The sequence below is a fragment of the Zalophus californianus genome, chromosome 4 (genome assembly GCF_009762305.2).
Source record: "Zalophus californianus isolate mZalCal1 chromosome 4, mZalCal1.pri.v2, whole genome shotgun sequence".
NCBI lineage: Eukaryota > Metazoa > Chordata > Mammalia > Carnivora > Otariidae > Zalophus > Zalophus californianus.
Window position 1 is genome coordinate 31,402,176 of NC_045598.1, and position 22,554 is coordinate 31,424,729.

Here is a 22,554-nt window from a genome sequence, read left to right on the forward strand (position 1 = left end):
CAATGGGGCGGCAGCCGGTATTCCGTAATCTTCCGACGTGTGCCAAGTGAATCGGGAGCGCGGGTCTCGCCCCGAGTCTCTAGGAGAGCTCTGTAACCTGATGTTTTAGAGGCAAAGCTGGGAGCGTGGCGGTGAAAGTCAGGTATGACTCTGCGGAACCTGGGGACGTAAGGGACGGGAGAGGAGAAAGACAGACCAGTTTATTGGCTTACCTAACCGAAGATAAAACTTCACAACCCCCACGTGCGGTGATTTCGTGTTTGGGTGTGTGAGACCTGTCCAATTCCGGAGTAGTTCAGAGAGAGCAAGAGCAGGGTCTGACTACCACTCAGTGGATTCCCAGATTCCGGGTGGGGCAGGGGCAGGGGCAGGGGCAGGCGCAGTTTGCATATTCCTACTCTTATAGGTAGAGATAACTGTGTAGGAGTATGTGCATCAAGCTGCACCTTTCCTGGTTACAGGAACATCATTGGCCCTACCAGAGCCTGCAAAAGGTAATATTAAACCATTCAAAGGGATCTAGGAAGAAAGCATTTCTAGAGAAACTGCTATGTTCTCTTCTTAGTGTATTTTCACAATAATCTGAAGTAAGTGTTCTCTCCATTTTGCATATGAACTGAAGCTGAGAGAGGTTATTTGCTTTAGACTGACAGCTTAGAAAGTGGAAGAGCTGAGATTCAAACCCAGATGAGTTTTCTCCAAATTATCTTCCTTCTCTTTCTCCTCTTCCTCCTCCTCTTCTTCTTTTGAGTATAGTTGACACACAATGTTACATTAGTTTCAGATGTACAACTTAGTGATTTGACAAGTTTATACATTATACTATGTTCACCACAAGTGTAGTTACCATCTGTACCCCTTAAATGACTATTACAGTATCATTGACTATTCCTTATGCTGTGCTCCAAATTTTTTTCTTTTTTTGCAAGATAGCATCCTGCGAAAAAAACAAAGAGTTGGATTTATTCTTCTTTTGAAATATTTGAGCAATGAATTCTAAGTAAATTTCGATTTGTAGTCTTCTTTTTTTTTTTTTAAAGGGTCTCTGTTGAATCTGCAGATTTTCCAGGGAACACTATGTAAATAAAGCTGTGAGTCCCTTTTGCGTATTTTAGCCTTTCTATGGCCCCAGCTTTGCTGGTTGGAATTTTTAAAAACCGATACTAGGCTCATGGGAGATGGTGACTTTCCAGCGAAAGAGGGAGAGAGAGAGAGAGAGATTGATTTAGAGTTTAAACTGAAAGTGCTCCAGCTTGAAAAAAAAAAAAAATTCCTGGGTCCAGCCTTCTCAAGAAAACCCAACCTAATATGAGCTCTCTTATCCCAGCTTCAGAGCAGAGACTTCGAGAGATATCGAATCTCAGAGACCAGGCTTTTAGTTAGTCTTTTGATTCACTTATTTTTATTTTCTTAGGATAAATTTTGGGAGGAAAAAATGTCACTGGTTCAAAGATTAACAACTTGCTATTAGATCAGCAGGACAGAAGTGTACAACATATTTATCTAACCTTCATATATTCATACCAAAACCACCAGTAGAGTTTGGTGCTTATAAAATATGGACTTTTCTGACATCTCCTAGAATCATCATTCTCCCACTAGGTGACATTTACTGAAGCTGCAATGTGGGTCATTCTTTTCTGATAGTGCTTCTTTTCTTTTCTACATTGCTTCCTAGTTTTTCATGCCTTTCTATTCTTTTTTCCCATTTTTATATTCATAGATCTCTGTGTAAGAGCTGCAGAAAATGATCAACTTGCAGGTAAGGTATCCATTTATTCAGTCACTTAAATCTCTCAAAAATCCATATAAAAAGGAAATGTATAAACAGGGAAAATGTGGATTGGATCGATCAAGTCCAAAAGAAAATTTAGAAAATTGATAAGTTGATATCCAGGTCACAGGGTCTGCACATAGTTGGAATAAATTAGAGCTGCATGTGTATACCCAGTCTTTATACAATCAAAATGGATAGCCAACCAGTTAAAGTATTGGTATTATCTGTAATGATGAAGCTAAATAATTCCTCAGATAAGTAAAGATATTCCTGATTCAATTCTCTGGAAAAAAAAATCTTATAATGGGTTTTCATAGAGATAATGTTAGAAATAACATTCATAGCAACAACCCTGTGATAAATATAATGTCACATTTCCCGTGACTTTCTTAGAGTGTTTCCCAGAGTAAGCAGAGAACATAGTGCCAATAAGCAGCACTATATGAACTCAATTTGTAAGTTGTTACATAGCCTTTCTAATATTCTTCTGGAACCATAAGTAAATCTTGTACCTTTTCCCAGAGTCTTCTGGTATTCTTGAGCATTTTCTCTTCCATGTGAATTTTAAAATCAGTGTGTCAGGCTCTATAAAGGAATATATTAGGTGTTCTAATTGTGATTGTGGTATACTTTTAGATTGATTTGTAGAGAATTCATAACTTTTCAATAATGTATTCTCCTTCATTTTTTTATAGGTCCTTATTTACATTTTTATAGGTTTATTATAATTCTTGTACATTTCTTGTAATGTTTATTCTTACTTATGGTTTAGATTGCTGTTGAGAATGGATGGATCTCTTTTCATTATATTTTCTAATCGGCTATTTTGGTGTATAGGAAAATATGCTTTTATCTATTTGACTTTATGTCAACTTACAGGACTCTTATTAAGTCCAAGAATTTTTTAGTTGGTTCTTAGATTTTCTAGGTAGACAGTCATATACTCTTCAAATGGAGTTTTGTTCCTTACTGCTCCATATGTATGTCTTCAATTTTTTTCTTGTCTTATTGCAATGGACAGGACTTCTGGGAACTATAATTTTCAATGTAATTACTAGCCAGTATCTTTTTTGTTATAATTTTAATGGGAATGGTTCCAGTGTTTCATTGTTTCCTTTTGAATTTTGGTAGATATTTGGGTTTTTTTGTTTTTTGTTGTTTTAATCAAGTTAAAGATTTTTAGCTTAAGATTGTTTTCATAAATTGGAAACTTTTTTTCTTATATGTTTTTTAAAATACCTGTTGATAAAATAATATATTTTGTCTTCTTTAATACAGCAATTTAGATAATTTCTAATACATTTCTTAATACTGAACTATCTATGCATTCATGGGACAAACCCTAGCTAGTCTCCTAACTTTTTAAAGGGCCATATAGTAAATATTTTAGGTTTGAAGTCCACACGGCCTCTGTGGCAACTACTCAACTCTGACTTCGCAGCTGAAGTAAATGAATGGGTGTAAATATTCCAGTAACATTTTATTTACAAAAACAGCAGGCCAGTGTGTAGGTTGTAGTTTGCTGACCCCTGTTCTTTATGGTCTTAACTATCTCTTTGTGAAAGACATGTAGCTACATGCCTTTTTAATTTCAACGTAAGTTAGTTAAACATGATTTTGGCCTTATGGTTGAGAGGGTATATTTTATCATGTAAAAAAGAGTCCTTATTTTCTATTTTATTATGGTCATGTGAGTCTGACATGTTAACCTTATAGCCCTTCTAATTTATATATTTACTTTATTGTGTCTAATAGATTGTAAGATCTCTGAGACCAGTAATACCTTTATTCTTTTTTGTATCACTAGTACAGTGTATGGTAGGTCCTTATTAAACATTTTTTGAGTGAATGAATGAAGGACATATAAACAATATTTTAAATAATTTTATTGAGACATAATTCAAATATTACAGATTGACCCATTTAAAATATATACAACTCAGTGGTTTTTAGTCTATTCACTAAAATTATGCGCTCCATTATCTAACTTTAGAATATTTTCATTACCTCAAAAGAAACCCTATATTAACAGTCATTCCCTGTTCCTCCCATCTCCCAGCCCTAATTTGTTTTCTGTTTCTATGGATTTGCCTTTTCTGAACATTTAATGTAACTAGGACAATACAATATGTGATTTTTTTTTTTGACTAGCTTCTTTCACCTAGCACAGTATTTTCAAGGGTCATCAATGTTACATGTATGCCAAATAATATTGCATTATATGGATATACCTCATTTTGTTTATCCATCTATTCATCAGCTGTTGGATACTCATATTGTTTTTACTTTTGGATGAATACTTCTCGGTGAACATTTGTGTATAGGTTTTTATATGGGCATATATTTTCAGTTTTCTTGGGTAGATACTTAGGAGGAATTGCTAGGTCATATGGTAACTCAATGTTTTACATTTCAAGGAACTGTAAAACTGTTTTCCATAGTTGTTGCACCATTTTACAACCCCTCTAGCAATATATGAGAGTTCCAGTTTTACTACATCCTTGTCACTGCTTGTCATTGTCTGTCTTTGATTTTAACCATCCTAGTGAGTGTGAAGTGGTATCTCATTTGGTTTTGATTTGTATTTACTAATGATGTTGAGCATCTTTTCATGTGCTTTTGGACCATGTGTGTCTTTGGAGAAAATCTGTTCAAATCCTTTGCCCATTTTTAAGTTGGGTTATCTTTTTACTGTTGTGTTGCATATTCTAGATACAAGTCTCTTACCAAGGTATATGATTTGCACATATTTTATCCTATTCTGTGGGTTGTCTTTTCACTTTCTTGATGTTGTCCTTTGAAGCACAAAGTTTAAATTTTGATGATTTCCATTTTATCTGTTTTTTTCTTTGGCCACTTACACTTCCTGTTGTATCTAAGAAACCATTGCCCAATCCAAGGTCAGAAAGATTTACTCCTATGTATGTATTCTAAGAATTTTATAGTTTTAGCTCTTGCATTTAGGTCTCTGATCCATTTTTAGTTCATTTTCGCATATGATGTGAGGTGTTTGTGTGTGTGAAGGGGGTCCAGCTTCATTCTTTTGCATGTGGATATTTAGCTATCCCAACACCATTTGTTAAAAAGACTATGCTTTACCCGATTCAACTGTCCTGACACTAGTGAATATTTTTTTTCACTAGTGAATATTTTTAATGTGATTTTTGTTTCTATCACAAATATATTTCTGAGTCAAGCATACAGTAGTTATCATATATAACTTTCTGAAAACTCAACAATGAATATGATATGATCATAAGAGATTGCCATGATTCTCTTGCAAGTCCCCAGATGATGCACACTTTAGTTTGAAGATGAATGTGCTGTTACAGGGATCAGTGACATTCCCGGATGTGGCTGTGGACTTCACCCCAGAGGAGTGGCAGCTGCTTGACTGTGAGCAGAGAACCTTGTACTGGGATGTGATGTTGGAGAACTTTAGAAACCTCATCTCAGTGGGTAAGGACAGTGGGTGGTAACTCTTCAGGGGAGCTAAGAATATACTCCTAGCGCCCTGCCTTTAGGATTTGTGGAAGCTGTGGACATTCTGAAGCATTCCTGAGTTTGGCCCTGAATGTTAGTGGTTAGAGATTCTTAATCCCCTTTGAGGTGATGCATAAACAGATAGAGGGTTTATGCTTCTGCCTCCCCAGTGGAGGAGAAGGGTCTTTTCTGTTCCAAAGCCTGTTTGTCATCCTTTCCAGGCCCTGAGACTCAAGGAGACAGACCTGAATTGCGAGGTAGTCGTTTGTCTCTAGCACTTGGTCTCCAGTTCTGTGTTGTTTCCCATGAACAGGGGGCCCAGTTACCAAAACAAAAGCGATCTTCAAGGCAGAGCAAGGACAAGAGCCATGGATGGGGGAAGGGGCGAACCCACGTTGGTGCCATCCAGGTGAGTGAAAGAAAACCAGGTAGATGGGAGTCTTTGGAATTGAGATTCCAGTTGGTCAGTGAGGGACAGGTCCCTCTGAAGCAGCTCTTTCAGGAAGCCCTTCTTAAAAACCACACAGCTTTGGAAGTGACTGGGTCCACTTGACATAACATCATCAGATCCCCAGATGACACCTTCACTCATTCTGCTCACATAGCCACTCTTTCTCTTTGCTCAGCTTTTGTATGGAGGGAGGTCCCTCTCCTCTCTGCCCTGGCTCCCTGCACTGCCTGTTCCATGGAGGTCCTTGCTTTGTTCTCTTAATTCCTAAAATCTTCATTCTTCTTTTTTTCCTCAACATGAGCACAGATCTTTTCCATACATCTGGTTCTCATAAGGTAGTCAGATTGTGTGGATTTGAAGTCTTACTCTACCAGTCACTGTCTAACCTAATTATTTTGTAGCACAACTTTTTTTTATAAAGGAGGGATAATATTAATCCTTACTTCAGGTTTCTTTTAAAGATCACATGAGTTAATGCATGTAAAACCCTTCAAATAGTTGGCATATAGTACGTGTTCAGTATATGTTGGTTGTTTTTATTCCAAAACTAATAGTAACATTATGCTAATTATTTCCCCTTTTCAAAAAAAAAACTCTTCCTTTTCTTGTAACATATACCCCACCTGTGTACCCCATCTTGCTCATCTTTAGTCTCACTGCTGACTTGGGGGATCTACCTTATAGTGCATCTCTCTGCTTCACTTGGTAATACTGATATTATTTGGAAATTCCCCAACATCATGTGAGTTGGTTCCTCACAAATCTGCCCTCACCCTCACTTACTCTTTCTCCACCGTTGCTTCCTGCCTTTGTGTCCACCTTCAGAACTCCCCTCACCACAACTCCCTCAGAAACTTCATCCCTCTGAAGAACTAATGGGATTTTCTTTGTGCTATCTGTGGCATCTGTACGTCTCCAATTTCTCATTCCCATACTTTTTCCCACCTGGCCTTCATCTCAGTTTTTTCATAGTAAGCACTATTTAATATTCTTCAACCTTCACCTTTCTGTTTACATTATAATAAAGGATAATGGCTGGCCTGCTGCTTTGCAGTCTCCAAATCACTGTGGTAAGCAACTTAGCTTTTTTCCCTCAAGAGTGTGTCCTTACATACTTTTATGACTTATTACCTATGATTTAACTATTAGTTTATCCAAGACTGATTTAAAATAAAATTTTCTTTTTCCACAGAGCCTATAAAAGATGTATGTTTCAAATGATTAAGACACAAATTAAGTGTATTTTAGATCCCCTGGGTCCCCAACTTCTAATGACCTAAACCAAGTGAATTTTAACTCCTAATAGGGTGTCTAGGCTGTTCATGAGTCTATATTGCCAATTTCATCCTATTTTCTGGTTTATCTTAGATGTTCCTGCAAGATGTATCCAAATCATTACATGTTCCTTGTCACTCTCTTGACAAACACAAATTATTTCTTCATAACTTGTGATATTTAAAAGGATTTTAAGGCCCTCTTTAATGTGATCCCATTTTGTTTGCCCGGAATGGTCCATCTTTTCCTTATGCCATGGCAGTTGGGCTCTTTAGTGAACTTTGTACATGATTTTCTTCTGTGCGTCAGCTCTTTTGATGCTGATGTGCTCTACCTAACAAAGCCCAGCATGCTAGTAAGTCTAACTTCAGTCTTTTCCTCTTTCATGGTAACTCCAGCCTAGCCCTCCTATGACTCTATCATGAAAACTTGACATATATTCTCTTAGATTTTTTTTTAATAATGTGGCTTATAAGGCATGTTTTCTTGTGATAATGCCCTGAAGAGAAAGCCCTGTACCATTTTTTGTTTTTGCACTATTTCTGAGCACACAACAGATATTTAATGAACATTTTATTAATTCACTGTTGTAAAGTCAGGCATTGTGGAATGTTTCTTATTCTTTCAATGAGGCTTTTTTATGATTCCTGAGAAGGATTCACAGAAAGCCAAAAAAAAAAAAAAAAACAACAACAACCACAACCCCAAAACAAAAAACAGCCCATTACCATTTTCCATGTGTGTAAATTGTAGTTGAAAGGCAAAACAGCCATATAAAACATTTTAAAGTTTTAGGATTGTGGAATATTTGTTCAATGCACAATAACATTGCTGTTTTTGTTCTAGTTAATTGCCAGAATGAATGGTTTCGGGGAGCAGTGGTGACTATCTTGGGAATTCAGAGGAAAAGGAGCTTAACGTTTAAAGTATACAAAGATTAGAGGAGTCTTTTTTTGAGATCATGGAACAATGGCTCCTCCCTAAAGAATATCTAAGGACCAGATAGGATGAGAGGGGGTGAGGTAGGGCATGTGAAGGTGGGGAAGAGACATGAGTAAAATATTATAGTTATTTAGAGTCTAGAATTCTTGGAACAGAAGGTATTTGTTCAGGACGAGAAGAATGTGTACTTAGATACCGTAAGTGAATTCATTATAATGTATAGTTTTGTTCACCAGGCTGAGTGCCTTGGATTTTTCAGTTGGTTCCTACTAGTTGAGGTAACACAGGATGCTGCTTCCCATTAGTTGAAGTAGAGAAGAAAGAAGACAGGAACCCCAATCCCCATAAAGAAATGCACACTAATGGCTATAGCCCACTACTCGGGGCAGCTCCACAGAGAAGAATGAGGCATGGAGCAAGAAGTTGGGGTGTGGTACTAACATTCCACAAGGAGGGAAACTCAGGAATGGGGAGTATAACCCCTTCTCCCTATTTTTTTTAAAGTTTATTTATTTAAGCAATCTCTGCACCCCGTGTGGGGCTTGAACTCATGACCTTGAGATCAAGAGCCTCATGCTTCTCTCACTGAGCCAGCCAGGTGTCCCCCCTTTTTAATGGAGAAATGGATTGGAGATTTTTAGGGTTTTGAGGTTAGGAATGAAAAAAATGTGACTTCAGGTTAAAGAAAAGTGACTTCAGCAGCTTTCTGGGGACTAGTTTGTTAGGTAAATTGAAATAAAATGTAAAAACAGTACTTGTCAAATACAAATATGACAAATGGTCATGTATAGAACCCCCCCCCCAAAAAAAAAAGAAATGCAGCCAGAATAAAAGCAATAGCAAGCAGGCAGAATCTGTGCCTGGACTTACAAGTACATGGGAGAATGAATCCCAGCTGTTGCAGAGTTAGAGCCCTGTCTGTAGACATGTCTCACTTGTGATATGGATGGAGTTAGAGGACTGGAAATATAAGAATGTTCCTGAAGGTAACTGCCATTGTGCCAGGTGACTGAGAGGAAAAAGAGATGTGAATGAGGGAAGTGGGGAGCCCTCCCATTAGGGTAATCTAGGACTGGAGTAGTGAGGATTCTAGATCTGCCACCTCCAGATCTAGTTTTTCCTCTGATATCTTCCCTTAGCTCCTAGTATCTTGTTCTTTGGGTCACCTCATCCATTGGTCAGATCTCTTCAGTGGGCTCTCTTCATGTGAGACAACCAGGCCTCAATGTTTGTACACTATTCACTGTAACTTGTGCCTATTTCACAATCTTCCCATAGGTCACAAGTTAAGCCATCTATTCTCATTATTGTCATTCATCTGCTCCCATTTCCTCTTCAGCAGTTGTATTCTTAAAGCTCAGGAGGGAAGCAAGTACAGGATTTGTTTCAGAGTTAGATACTAGATTTGAAATAATGTTTCTTTCCATAACTGGTATGGAAAAAATTAACAGAGCCATGTTTTATATACTCCTTTTTAGAAGCTGATTGCCTACTTGTTGATGAATCAGAGAAGCACCAGGAAAGCAAAGACAATTTTTTAAATTCAGTTTTGTTCACATTCAATAAAATTCTGACTGTGGAGAGACTCCATGGTTATAACATGAGCGCAAGTCTTAATCCTACAAGAAAAAAATCATATAAATGTAAATCATATGGGAAGAGTTTGCAACCTACTTTAGATTTACTTAATTATAATAGATGTTATACTGAAGAAAACTCATATGAATGCACTGAATGTGGGAAAGCCTTCAAAAAGAAATTTCATTTCATTAGACATGAAAAAAATCATACAAGAAAAAAACCCTTTGAATGCAATGACTGTGGGAAAGCCTACAGCAGGAAGGCTCACCTTGCAACTCATCAGAAAATCCATAATGGAGAGAGACCCTTTGTGTGCAATGATTGTGGGAAAGCGTTTATGCATAAAGCACAACTGGTGGTCCACCAGAGACTCCACACGGGAGAGAAACCTTATGAATGCCATCAGTGCGGGAAGTCATTCACTTGGAACTCCTCCTTTACCCAACATGTGAAGTCGCATACACTTGAGAACTCGTTTGAATGTAAGGAATGTGGGAAAACCTTCAGGTATAGCTCATCCCTTTATAAACATTCTAGATTTCATACAGGAGAGAAACCCTACCGATGTATTGTATGTGGCAAAGCTTTTGGTAACACGTCTGTGCTTGTTACGCATCAAAGAATTCATACAGGAGAGAAACCATATGGGTGTATCGAATGTGGCAAAGCCTTCATCAAGAAGTCACATCTGCTTAGACATCAGATAACTCATACAGGAGAGAAGCCCTATGAATGTAATAGGTGTGGGAAAGCATTTTCCCAGAAGTCAAATCTTATCGTACATCAGAAAATTCATACATAATATTCATATTGAATATGACAAAGCCTTAAATACTAGATAAATCTTATTAAAACAGAATTCATGGTGAGAAATCCACCAATTCAAATGGATTTGGAAGAGTAGATTCCCATAAAAAAGAATCAATGCCAATCATGTTCTGGAAGTGATAATAAAGTTTTTACAGAAAAAGTTCACAGAAAACATTGATTTATAAGTAATAGAGCATAGAGCTTAGAAAGTGAGCATAAATTAATCAAGGTATCAGTGAAAACACTATCTCTGATTTTTATTTTTATAACATTATAGAATTATACAAGTATGAGTATAAAATATGTTTATTACATTAAATTATATCAATTAAAGTGAAGTACATATCATTTTTTCTTCGAATCCTAACAATATACAAGTGGAAAAAATGTGGTCTAATATGAAATATGAATTTCAGTAATATTTTTATCCATTTGCTGGCACTTTTAATGGGTAAGGCAGTGTTACTGATCTGTCTCCTCTTTAGTTATAAAACTTGTTATAAAGATGTTTTCCTATGTATGTAAACAGCAAAACAACCAAGGCACCATTTGAGAGGGAACAGCAGTTGTATTCCGTATTACAGTAAGTATTCAGTTGAGAATAAGTATTTAAATAAGTTTGTAAATAAAACATTTGCACTTCAAATATTCCTATTCTTTTTCATTGGTGTATCTACATAAGATGTGAGTGTGGCTCAAGTAGTGTCTATCACGGGTACTATCTGTATTTGATTTTAATAAGTAGGGTGTCATACTTTGCAACTTTTGGGGAGTGAGTTTTTGGGTCTGTATTTGTTTTAAGAGATCAATACCGGTTTAGCGCCTGGGGTGCCTAGAATTGCCCTTGTGACAGCATAGGCAGCATTAATCAAGTTGAAAAGAGCAAGTTTCTCTGCTTAGCAACTTGAATCTGGAATGTGATATTATGTAAGTTACACATATTCCCTTAAAAGGACAAACCACCATTATTTAGGCTAGAGTTTTTATTGCTGTGCACAGTGTCCTTGCTAATGTCAAAAACCTTTATGCCGGGGCGCCTGGGTGGCTCAGTCGGTTAAGCGGCTGCCTTCGGCTCAGGTCATGATCCTGGGGTCCTGGGATCGAGCCCCGCGTCGGGCTCCCTGCTCAGCGGAGAGCCTGCTTCTCCCTCTCTGCCTGCCTCTCTGCTTACTTGTGCTCTCTCTCTATCTCTCTGTCAAATAAATAAAATCTTAAAAAAAAAAAAACACCTTTATGCCTTCTTGAATGGTGACAAAACAACCTGAACCTAAATTTGGATATCAAGCCTTTTCAAGTTTAAGCCGAGTTACAACTCTGTTGCATTTTTTTTCTTCCATTAGTCATTTTTTGAAGAGTAATGTTGGGTAATGACTATAAATGAATGATAGTAGTTTTTTGAACAAGCATACTAGAACTTAAGGAACTAAATTAAATCTTGTCTACTGACAAAAATTCTTTGCTTGACCAACCTTTAGTCAGGCTCCCAAACCTCCTAGGCCTTCTCTTCTGTGCACTTCCTTGTAAAATCTAGTTTTAGCAAGAATCTCACTAAATCAGTTTAACCAGAATTCCCTACCCTTGATATCTGATCTGGTTCCTCACCCTCTACAGTCCATCAGGTGAGGTCTGATCACCCTGGCCTTTCTTCGGCAAGATTCCTGTTAGGTCAAGGGGCTGGCTTCGGCTCAGGCCATGATCTCAGGGTCCTGGGATTGAGCCCTGTGTCGGGCTCCCTGCTCAGCGGGGAGTCTGCTTCTCCCTCTCCCTCTGCCCCTCTCCCTGCTCATGGTCACGTGCTCTCTCTCTCTCTCCCTCCCTCCCTCCCTCCCTCCCTCCCACGTGCATGTTCTCTCTCAAACAAACTTAAAAAAAGGAAAGGACTCCTTTTAGGTCAATTTAGCCAGAACCTTCCTTACCTCTGATGTTTTCTCTTAGTAATTTTCCATCCATTGACCACCAACCCTCTCCTCCCCGCTCCTTTGCTATAAATTCCCACTTGCCCATGCTGTATTCACAGTTGAGCCCAATCTCTCTCCCCGACTAAAATCCCATTACGGTGGTTCTTATACCTATCTGAATAAGGTCTGCCTTGCCATCTTTTTTTTTTTTTTTAAGATTTTATTTATTTATTTGACAAAGAGAGACACAGTGAGAGAAGGAACACAAGCAGGGGGAGTGGGAGAGGGAGAAGCAGGCTCCCTGCTGAGCAGAGAGCCCGATGTGGGGCTCGATCCCAGGACCCTGGGATCATGACCTGAGCCGAAGGCAGACGCTTAACGACTGAGCCACCCAGGCGCCCCTGCCTTGCCATCTTTAACAAGTGTCCTTGAATAGCTTCTTTCTTCAACAAACCCCAAGTATTTCAGGAGGCTACATGCTGGTTCACTCTTGGAGTTTCCAAAATTTCTGGAACCTCTTTCTTTTGGAATTGTCCTCAGAATCAGTTTGACAGCCATGCAGGAAATTCTTTAGGTATTTATAGTCACAGGACTTGCCTTTTTCTCAGCTCAACTGTTTTCTTATTTCCTAGATGAAATCCTCATTTCGTACTACTTAGTTCTGCCATTCCATCCTATCTCCCTTTCCCAAACCTGTGCCTCTCATCTGAGAAATGCCAAACTACTTAAGTCTACAGGAAGAGAAGGAGTAGGGGGCGCTACTGTTGCCAGCATGAGCGAGGCCCCTTGAAAGAGCAGCGGTGTAGGTCAAGGGGGCAAGAAGTGTGCACTGGTCTGCTCTGGAAATAAGGGAGTAAAACAAGGGAGTTTTGATTGTAATATATCAGGGAGCATGTAATCTGGGCTTCATGAATTATTTTGCTCCCTCCTTTAAGTGGAAGTAGGAACACAAGTAGAAGATAAAATTATTTCCAGTACTGGGCAAATATAAATTCCTTCCTAGAGAGCTTTTGTCACTGACCGCATTGTCTTGGGCTGTACAAGATTTTGGCAAGAAGGGAAACAAAACTATGCTTGGATCCATCCAAACATCTTGGATTCCCAGAACTCCCTAGTCTATTTGTGCTCTGTGGCTGAAACAGAGTATTTAGGTGAGAAATCCCTTGATTTTTCCCACCTCTAAGAGTTTGTCATACCTTGATATTTTCTTTTCTCACTCTATAAAAAGATCACTCAAAAACCTTCTTTCTCTTTTATTTATACATGGATGGTGGATTGGTATTTTTCCCCCAATGAAACTTCATTTTTCTGATTATATCATATGTGCTAATTTTTAAGAATTAAATACAAAAATGTAATGAAAAGAAAAAAATGGAAAAGGGAAGTCTGAGTTTAGGAGTCCTCATGTTCTAGAAACAGAACATTTAGGCCTTCTAAGATGTGAAAAACTTTAAGGGAACCTAGAAAGCATAGAAATAGAATGTATCTAGAGAGGAATAATGAAAACTTAATAAATCCAACAGTGATCAGGAAAGATGAAAGGTGCAGAAAAAAGGTAAATAGAAAGTAAACAAAAAAGGCATAAATAAATAATAGCCTATCAATAATAACATTAACTGCAAATGGGTTAAACTCACCTGTGAAGAATAATTTCCATTACGATTTTTCCAGAAGCACTTTAATCTTTTGTTTTTATTTTATTTTTTTATTTGGAGGGGAGGGGCAGAGGGAGAGGAAGAATCTTAAGCAGGCTCCATGCCCAGTGCAGAGCCTGATGCAGGGCTGATCTCACAACCCTGAGATCATGAGAGGGAATCAAGAGTTGAATGCTTACCCGAATGAGCCACCCAGGTGCCCCATTCTTTTAATAATCTCCTTTGCAAACTAAAAATAACTAATTTCCAGTGAGCTAGAGCATACCACTGGACACTTCTTGCCACCTTAACCCACTCAGTTGCCCTTCACTTGCAACAGCCCTCTACACATTTCTCATTGTCTTTTAAAAAGTTATTTATTTATATGTCACACAAAGGGAGAAAGAGACAGACAGACAGCACAAGCAGGGGAAGCGGCAGACAGAGAGAGAAGCAGGCTCCCTGCTGAGAAAGGAGCCTGATGCGAGACTCGATCCCAGGGTCCTGGGATCATGATCTGAGCCGAAGGCAGATGCTCAACTGACCGAGCCATCCAGGTGTCCCTCACTTCTTGTTGTCTTAAGTACACTTTGGAGTTTCTTTGATGAGGGACAGGAGCTGGGAGAGGAGTTTCAGCACCAGTATTGTTTACTTCCTGTACCGTGTTCAAAATTATTTAAATTGCTTCATTTCTTTGCATGTTTATTACTGATTTAATATGCAGTTTGGTTCACTGTCTTCTGTTGGCATTTAATTTTAGGGTTTTGTTTTTTTCTTTTTTAATTTACTTTTTACTTTAAGTAATGGCAATTTTCAAACATGCACATAAATAGAGGGAATAGTATAATGAATTCCCACGCATGTACCTGCTTTCTACTTCAACAATCAGCAATTCAAGGCCAATCTTGTTTCTTTTTTTTTTCCCACACAAGTAGTTAAGATTGTCTTTCTTTTTTTTTAATTTTTTATTGTTATGTTAATCACCATACATTATATCATTAGGTTTTGATGTAGTGTTCCATGATTCATTGTTTGTACATAACACCCAGTGCTCCACACAGAACGTGCCCTCTTTAATATCCATCACCAGGCTAACCCATCCCCCCACCCCCCTCCCCTCTAGAAACCTCAGTTTGTTTTTCAGAGTCCATCGTCTCTCATGGTTCGTCTCCCCCTCCGACTTACTCCCCTTCATTCTTCCCCTCCTGCTATCTTCTTCTTTTTTTTTCTTAACATATATTGCATTATTTGTTTCAGAGGTACAGATCTGTGATTCAACAGTTTTACATAATTCACTGCACTCACCATAGCACATACCCTCCCCAATGTCTATCACCCAGCCACCCCATCCCTCCCACCCCCCACCACTCCAGCAACCCTCAGTTTGTTTCCTGAGGTTAAAAATTCCTCATATCAGCGAGGTCATATGATACATCTCTTTCTCTGATTGACTTATTTCACTCAGCATAACACCCTCCAGTTCCATCCATGTCATTGCAAATGGCAAGATCTCATTCCTTTTTATGGCTGCATAATATTCCATTGTGTATATATACCACCTCTTCTTTATCCATTCATCTCACGATGGACATCTTGGCTCTTTCCACAGTTTGGCTATTGTGGACATTGCTGCTATAAATATCGGGGTGCACGTACCCCTTCGGATCCCTACATTTGTATCTTTGGGGTAAATACCCAGTAGTGCAATTGCTGGATCATATGGTAGCTCTATTTTCAACTGTTTGAGGAACCTCCATACTGTTTTCCAGAGTGGTTGCACCAGCTTGCATTCCCACCAACAGTGTAGGAGGGTTCCCCTTTCTCCACATCCCCGCCAACATCTGTCGTTTCCTGGCTTGTTAATTCTAGCCATTCTGACTGGTGTGAGGTGGTATCTCATTGACATTTGGATTTGGATTTCCCTGATGCTGAGCGATGTTGAGCACTTTTTCATGTGTCTGTTGGCCATTTGGATGTCTTCTTTGGAAAAATGTCTGTTCATGTCTTCTGCTTATTTCTTGATTGGATTATTTGTTCTTTGGGTGTTGAGTTTGATAAGTTCTTTATAGATTTTGGATACTAGCCCTTTATCTGATATGTCATTTGCAAATATTTTCTCCCATTCTGTCGGTTGTCTTTTGGTTTTGTGGACTGTTTCTTTTGCTGTACAAAAGCTTTTGATCTTGATGAAATCCCAATAGTTCATTTTTGCCCTTGCTTCCCTTGCCTTTGGCGATGTTTCTAGGAAGAAGTTGCTGTGGCTGAGGTCGAAGAGGTTGCTACCTGTGTTCTCCTTTAGGATTTTGATGGACTCCTGTCTCACGTTTAGGTCTTTCATCCATTTTGAGTCTATTTTTGTGTGTGGTGTAAGGAAATGGTCCAGTTTCATTCTTCTGCATGTGGCTGTCCAATTTTGCCAACACCATTTGTTGAAGAGACTGTCTTTATTCCATTGGACATTCTTTCCTGCTTTGTCAAAGATGAGTTGGCCATAGAGTTGAGGGTCCATTTCTGGGCTCTCTATTCTGTTCCATTGATCTATGGGTCTGTTTTTGTGCCAGTATCATACTATCTTGATGATGACAGCTTTGTAATAGAGCTGGAAGTCCGGAATTGTGATGCCGCCAGCTTTGCTTTTCTTTTTCAATATTCCTCTGGCTATTTGGGGTCTCTTCTGGTTCCATGCAAATTTTAGGATTATTAGTTCCATTTCTTTGAAAAAGTGGATGGTATTTTGATGGGGATTGCATTGAATGTGTAGATTGCTCTAGGTAGCATTGACATCTTCACAATGATTGTTTTTCCAATCCATGAGCATGGAACGTTTTTCCATTTCTTTGTGTCTTCTTCAGTTTCTTTCATGAGTATTTTATAGTTTTCTGAGTACAGATCCTTTGCCTCTTTGGTTAAATTTATTCCTAGGTATCTTATGGTTTTGGGTGCAATTGTGAATGGGATCGACTCCTTGATTTGTCTCTCTTCTGTCTTGTTGTTGGTGTATAGGAATGCCACTGATTTCTGTGCATTGATTTTATATCCTGCTACTTTACTGAATTCCTGTATGAGTTCTAGCAGTTTTGGGGTGGAGTCTTTTGGGTTTTCCACATACAGTATCATATCATCTGCAAAGAGTGAGAGTTTGACTTCCTCTTTGCCAATTTGGATGCCTTTGATTTCTTTTTGTTGTCTGATTGCTGTGGCTAGGACTTCTAATACTATGTTGAATAGCAGTGGTGAGAGTGGACATCCCTGCCGCGTTCCTGACCTTAGGGGAAAAGCTCTCAGCTTTTCCCCATTGAGAATGATATTTGCTGTAGGTTTTTCATAGATGGCTTTTATGATATTGAGGTATGTACCCTCTATCCCTATACTCTGAAGAGTTTTGATCAAGAAAGGATGCTGTACTTTGTCAAATGCTTTTTCTGCATCTATTGAGAGCATCATATGATTCTTGTTCTTTCTTTTGTTAATGTATTGTATCACGTTGATTGATTTGCGGGTGTTGAACCAGGCTTGCAGCCCAGGGATAAATCCCACTTGGTCATGGTGAATAATCCTTTTAATGTACTGTTGGATCCTATTGGCTAGTATTTTGGTGAGAATTTTTGCATCCGTGTTCATCAAGGATATTGGTCTGTAATTCTCCTTTTTGATGGGGTCTTTGTCTGATTTTAGGATCAAGGTAATGGTGGCCTCGTAAAACGAGTTTGGAAGTTTTCCTTCCATTTCTATTTTTTGGAACAGTTTCAGGAGAATAGGTATTAATTCTTCTTTAAATGTTTGGTAGAATTCCCCTGGGAAGCCATCTGGCCCTGGGCTTTTGTTTGTTGGGAGATTTTTGATGACTGCTTCAATTTCCTTAGTGGTTATAGGTCTGTTCAGGTTTTCTATTTCTTCCTGGTTCAGTTTTGGTAGTTGATACATCTCTAGGAATGCACCCATTTCTTCCAGGTTATCTAATTTGCTGGCAGATAGTTGCTCATAATGTTCTTATAATTGTTTGTATTTCTTTGGTGTTGGTTGTGATCTCTCCTCTTTCATTCATGATTTTGTTGATTTGGGTCATTTCTCTTTTCTTTTTGGTAAGTCTGGCCAGGGGTTTATCAATCTTGTTAATTCTTTCAAAGAACCAGCTCCTAGTTTCGTTGATCTGTTCTACTGTTCTTTTGGTTTCTAGTTCATTGATTTCTGCTCTGATCTTTATTATTTCTCTTCTCCTGCTGGGTTTAGGCTTTATTTTCTGTTCTTTCTCTAGCTCCTTTAGGTGTAAGGTTAGGTTGTGTATTTGAGACCTTTCTTGTTTCTTGAGAAAGGCTTGTATTGCTATATACTTTCCTTTTAGGACTGCCTTTGCTATATCCCAAAGATTTTGAACAGTTGTGTTTTCATTTTCATTGGTTTCCATGAATTTTTTCAATTCTTCTCTAATTTCCTGGTTGACCCATTCATTCTTTAGTAGGATGCTCTTTAGCCTCCATGTATTTGAGTTCTTTCCGACTTTCCTCTTGTGATTGAGTTCTAGTTTCAAAGCATTGGGGTCTGAAAATATGCAGGGAATAATCCCAATCTTTTGGTATTGGTTGAGACCAGATTTGTGACCTAGGATGTGATCAATTCTGGAGAATGTTCCATGGGCACTAGAGAAGAATGTGTATTCCATTGCTTTGGGATGGAATGTTCTGAATACATCTGTGAAGTCCATTAGGTCCAGTGTTTCATTTAAAGTCTTTATTTCTTTGTTGATCTTTTGCTTAGATGATCTGTCCATTTCAGTCAGGGGGGTGTTAAAGTCCCCCACTATTATTGTATTGTTGTCAATGTGTTTCTTTGCTTTTGTTATTAATTGCCTTATATAATTGGCTGCTCCCATGTTAGGGGCATAGATATTTACAATTGTTAGATGTTCTTATTGGATAGACCCTTTAAGTAAGATATAGTGTCCTTCCTCATCTCTTGTTACAGTCTTTGTTTTAAAATCTAATTTGCCTAAGAATTGCCACCCCAGCTTTCTTTTGGTGTCCATTAGCATGGTAAACGGTTTTCCACCCCCTCACTTTCAACCTGGGGGTGTCTTTGGGTCTAAAATGAGTCTCTTGCTGACAGCATATTGATGGGTCTTGTTTTTTAATCCAATCTGATAGCCTGTGTCTTTTGATTGGGGCATTGAGCCCATTTACATTCAGGGTAACTATTGAAAGATATGAATTTAGTGCCATTGTATTGCCTGTAAGGTGACTGTGACTGTATATTGTCTGTGTTCCTTTCTGATCTATGCTGCTTTTAGGCTTTCTCTTTGCTTAGAGGACTCCTTTCAATATTTCTTTTAGGGATGATTTTGTGTTTGCAAATTCCTTTAGTTTTTGTTTGTCCTGGAAGCTTTTTACCTCTCCTTCTATTTTCAATGACAGCCTAGCTGGATATAGTATTCTTGGCTGCATATTTTTCTCGTTTAGTGGTCTGAAGATATCATGCCAGTCTTTTCTGGCCTGCCAGGTGTCTGTGGATAGGTCTGTTGCCAATCTAATGTTTCTACCATTGTAGGTTACATATCTCTTCTCCCGAGCTGCTTTCAGGATTTTCTCTTTGTCTCTGAGACTCGTAAGTTTTACTATTAGATGTTGGGGTGTTGACCTATTTTTATTGATTTTGAGAGGGGTTCTCTGTGCCTCCTGGATTTTGATGCCTGTTTCCTTCCTCACATTAGGGAAGTTCTCTGCTATTATTTGCTCCAATATACCTTCTGCCCTCTCTCTCTTTCTTCTTCTTCTGGGATCCCAATTATTCTAATGTTGTTTTGTCTTATGGTATCGCTTATCTCTCAAATTCTGCCCTCGTGATCCTGTAGTTGTTTCTCTCTTTTTCTCAGCCTCTTTATTTTCCATCATTTGGTCTTCTATATTGCTGATTCTCTCTTCTGCCTCATTTATCCTAGCAGTTAGTGCCCCCATTTTTGATTGCACCTCATTAATAGCCTTTTTGATTTTGACTTGGTTAGATTTTAGTTCTTTTATTTCTCCAGAAAGGGTTTCTCTAATAACTTCCACGTTTTTTTCAAGCCCAGCTAGTATCTTTAAAGTCATGATTCTGAACTCTAGGTCCAACATCGTACTAATGTCCGTATCGAGTAGGTCCCTGGCAGATGGTACTACCTATTGTTGTTTTTGCTGAGGTGATTTTTTTCGTCTTGTCATTTTGTCCAGAGGAGAATAGATGAATGAGAGAACAAAATGCTAACAGGTTAACAACGTTACAGCAAATATACTCTATACAAATCAGAAAAGACCTGAAACCAGGGGAAAAGAAAGGGAAAGAAAGAAAAGAGAAAGAGAAAAAAAAGAAAAAGATAAAGATAAAGATAAAAACAAACAAAAAGAGAACGAAACAAAAAAAACAGAATATGATCAAATATGATCAGGCTAGTGCATAGATCAGTGCCACACACTAGATTTTGGGTGTATTTTGGTCTGTTAGTAGAAAGTGCCTCCTAAAATTTTAAAGGAAGAAAGATTTATATATGTACAAAATAAGGGTTGATACAATGAAGGGATGGAAGATGACTGTAAAGATGAAAATTATAAAAGGTTTTATAAACGGAATTGATAAGATAAGAAGTTGTTTGAAAGAAGAAAGAAGATTTAAAAAAAAAAAAGAAAAGAAAGAAAATGGGAGAGACTGTGACCAGGCAGGAGACTAGAACAAAGCCATACACTAGTGATTTAGGGTATATTTTGATCTGTTAGAAGAAACTGTATATCAAAATTTTAAAGAGAGAAGAACGTATATATATATGCCAAAAATAAGGGTAACTACTATGAAGGGAAAAAATATGACTCTAAAAATGAAAAATAAAAAGTTTTTTTTTAAAAGGTATTGATAAGATGTTGGTTGAAAAAGGGTAAAAGAAAAATTCAAAAAAAACCCCAAAAAACAGTTTAAAAAAATTAACTTTGAAAAACTAATGAATCATGGTAAAAAAGCCATGAATTCTATGTGCAGTATTCCCCCTAGCGCTGGAGTTCTCCCGTTCTCCTTGATCGGTAAACTTGGTCTTGGCTTGCTGGCTGTTCGTGCTGATCTTCTTGGGGAGGGGCCTGTTGCCGTGGTTCCCAAATGTCTTTGCCGGAGGCGGAATTGCCCCGCCCTTGTTGGTCCGGGCTAAGCAGGCTGCTCGGGTTTGCTCTCAGGAGCTTTTGTTCCCTGAAAGCTCTCGGTACAGCTTTGGAGGACCAGGGTGAAAATGGTGGCCTCCCACTCTCTGCCTGGAGGAGCTGCAAACTCAGGGCCCTGCTCCTCAGTGCGCCCCCAGAGAAAAGCAGTCAATCACTCCTGTCTCCCCGGTCTCCGGCCGCACTCTGTGCTCACCCGGCCTGTGACCGAGCAGTTCTATCTCTGGCACCCAACCCCCTTTGTAGTCTCCAAACCCAGCAGATCCCTGCGGTGCGCTCCCGCGCCGCTCCTCCCGGGGGAGGAAGGGGAGCCTCCCCGGCTCTGCTGCTTGTTGGGTCCCTGCTGGAGGTGCAGTGGCCCAACTGGGCCGCGGATCACAGTTCATGGCCACCCCGAGCTGAGAGCCCGCGCCTTGGCTCCGTCTCTGCAGCCGGCTTCCCTGGTCCAATACCTGGGAGCTCTGCTGCACTCAGGCACCCCCGGTCTTTCTGTGACCCTGAGGGTCCTGAGACCACACTGTCCTGCGAGGTTTTCACCTCCTGCTTAGCCACTGGAGTGACGTCCCTCAGTGGAACCGACTTCTAAAAGTTCCAATTTTGTGCTCCGCGGCTCTATCACTTGCCAGAAGTGGCCGACGGAGGCCCCCTCCCCCGCCGTCTATCCTCCCGAATATCGCCTTGGATTCACTTCTCCGCACATCCTATTTTCCAGTAAGTGGTCGCTTCTCTGTTCAGAGTTGTTGCTACTCTCTTCTTCGATCTCCTGTTGAGTTCGTAGGTGTTCAGAATGGTTTGATCCCTATTCAGCTGAATTCCTGAGACCAGATGAAATCCAGGTCTCCTACTCCTCTGCCATCTTGCTCCACCCCTCCAATCTTGTTTCTTTATATTCATTCCCAGTATCCATTCACTCTTAAATTATTTTTTAAGTAAATCACAGAAACCAGATCATTACATTCATAATACTTCAATACCTATATCTAAAAGTTAAGGATTCTTTTTTAAAAAAACATGACCACAATAGGATTATCCCTACTAACAACACTTATTAAAGTAATCCAATATAAACATTGAATCAGTATTTGAATTCCTCATATATTTTTTCTAATTTGTTTTTAAACAAATATTTCCAAGGTTTAAATGTCCAACTCTATCTCCTCCATTCCATTGCTACCTACCATATAATCATTTTCATTCATTTCTTGTTTATTCCAGGTTCTTACACACACATACACACACGTATACATATATATGTTATTGTTATATATTCTCTCTTCTTTTATCTTAAACAGCATACTACTACATATAGGCAGCATACAACTATATATAATGTTTTGCATCTTGCTTGTTTTTTTTTCACTTAAGGTATGTATCAGTCAAGGTCCAACCAGCAGACAGAAACCACACGGGAAAAGTTATTCATATAAGAATTTTTTTAAGTTTTTTTTTTTTTTAGTAATCTCTGCACCCAACATAGGACTCGAACTCATGACCCCGAGATCAAGAGTCGCATGTTCTTCCAACTCAGCCAGGCATG

The 22,554-nt window shown here is 38.8% G+C and overlaps 1 protein-coding gene across 2 annotated transcripts; it reads left to right on the forward strand.

Annotated features, from left to right (window-relative positions):
• ZNF684 (zinc finger protein 684) lies at positions 1-11,286 on the forward strand. 2 transcript variants are annotated; one of them, XM_027617629.1, is made up of 5 exons: positions 1-142; positions 1,724-1,762; positions 5,062-5,236; positions 5,574-5,669; positions 9,407-11,286. In XM_027617629.1, exons 2-5 carry the CDS (start codon positions 1,748-1,750, stop codon positions 10,309-10,311), a joined length of 1,191 nt encoding a protein of 396 aa, XP_027473430.1. In that variant the 5' UTR covers positions 1-142; positions 1,724-1,747; the 3' UTR covers positions 10,312-11,286. The 2 variants fall into 2 exon arrangements, with proteins under 2 accessions (XP_027473430.1, XP_027473440.1); XM_027617639.1 differs by having other exon boundaries at positions 5,110-5,236.
• Positions 11,287-22,554: the final 11,268 nt, after the last annotated feature.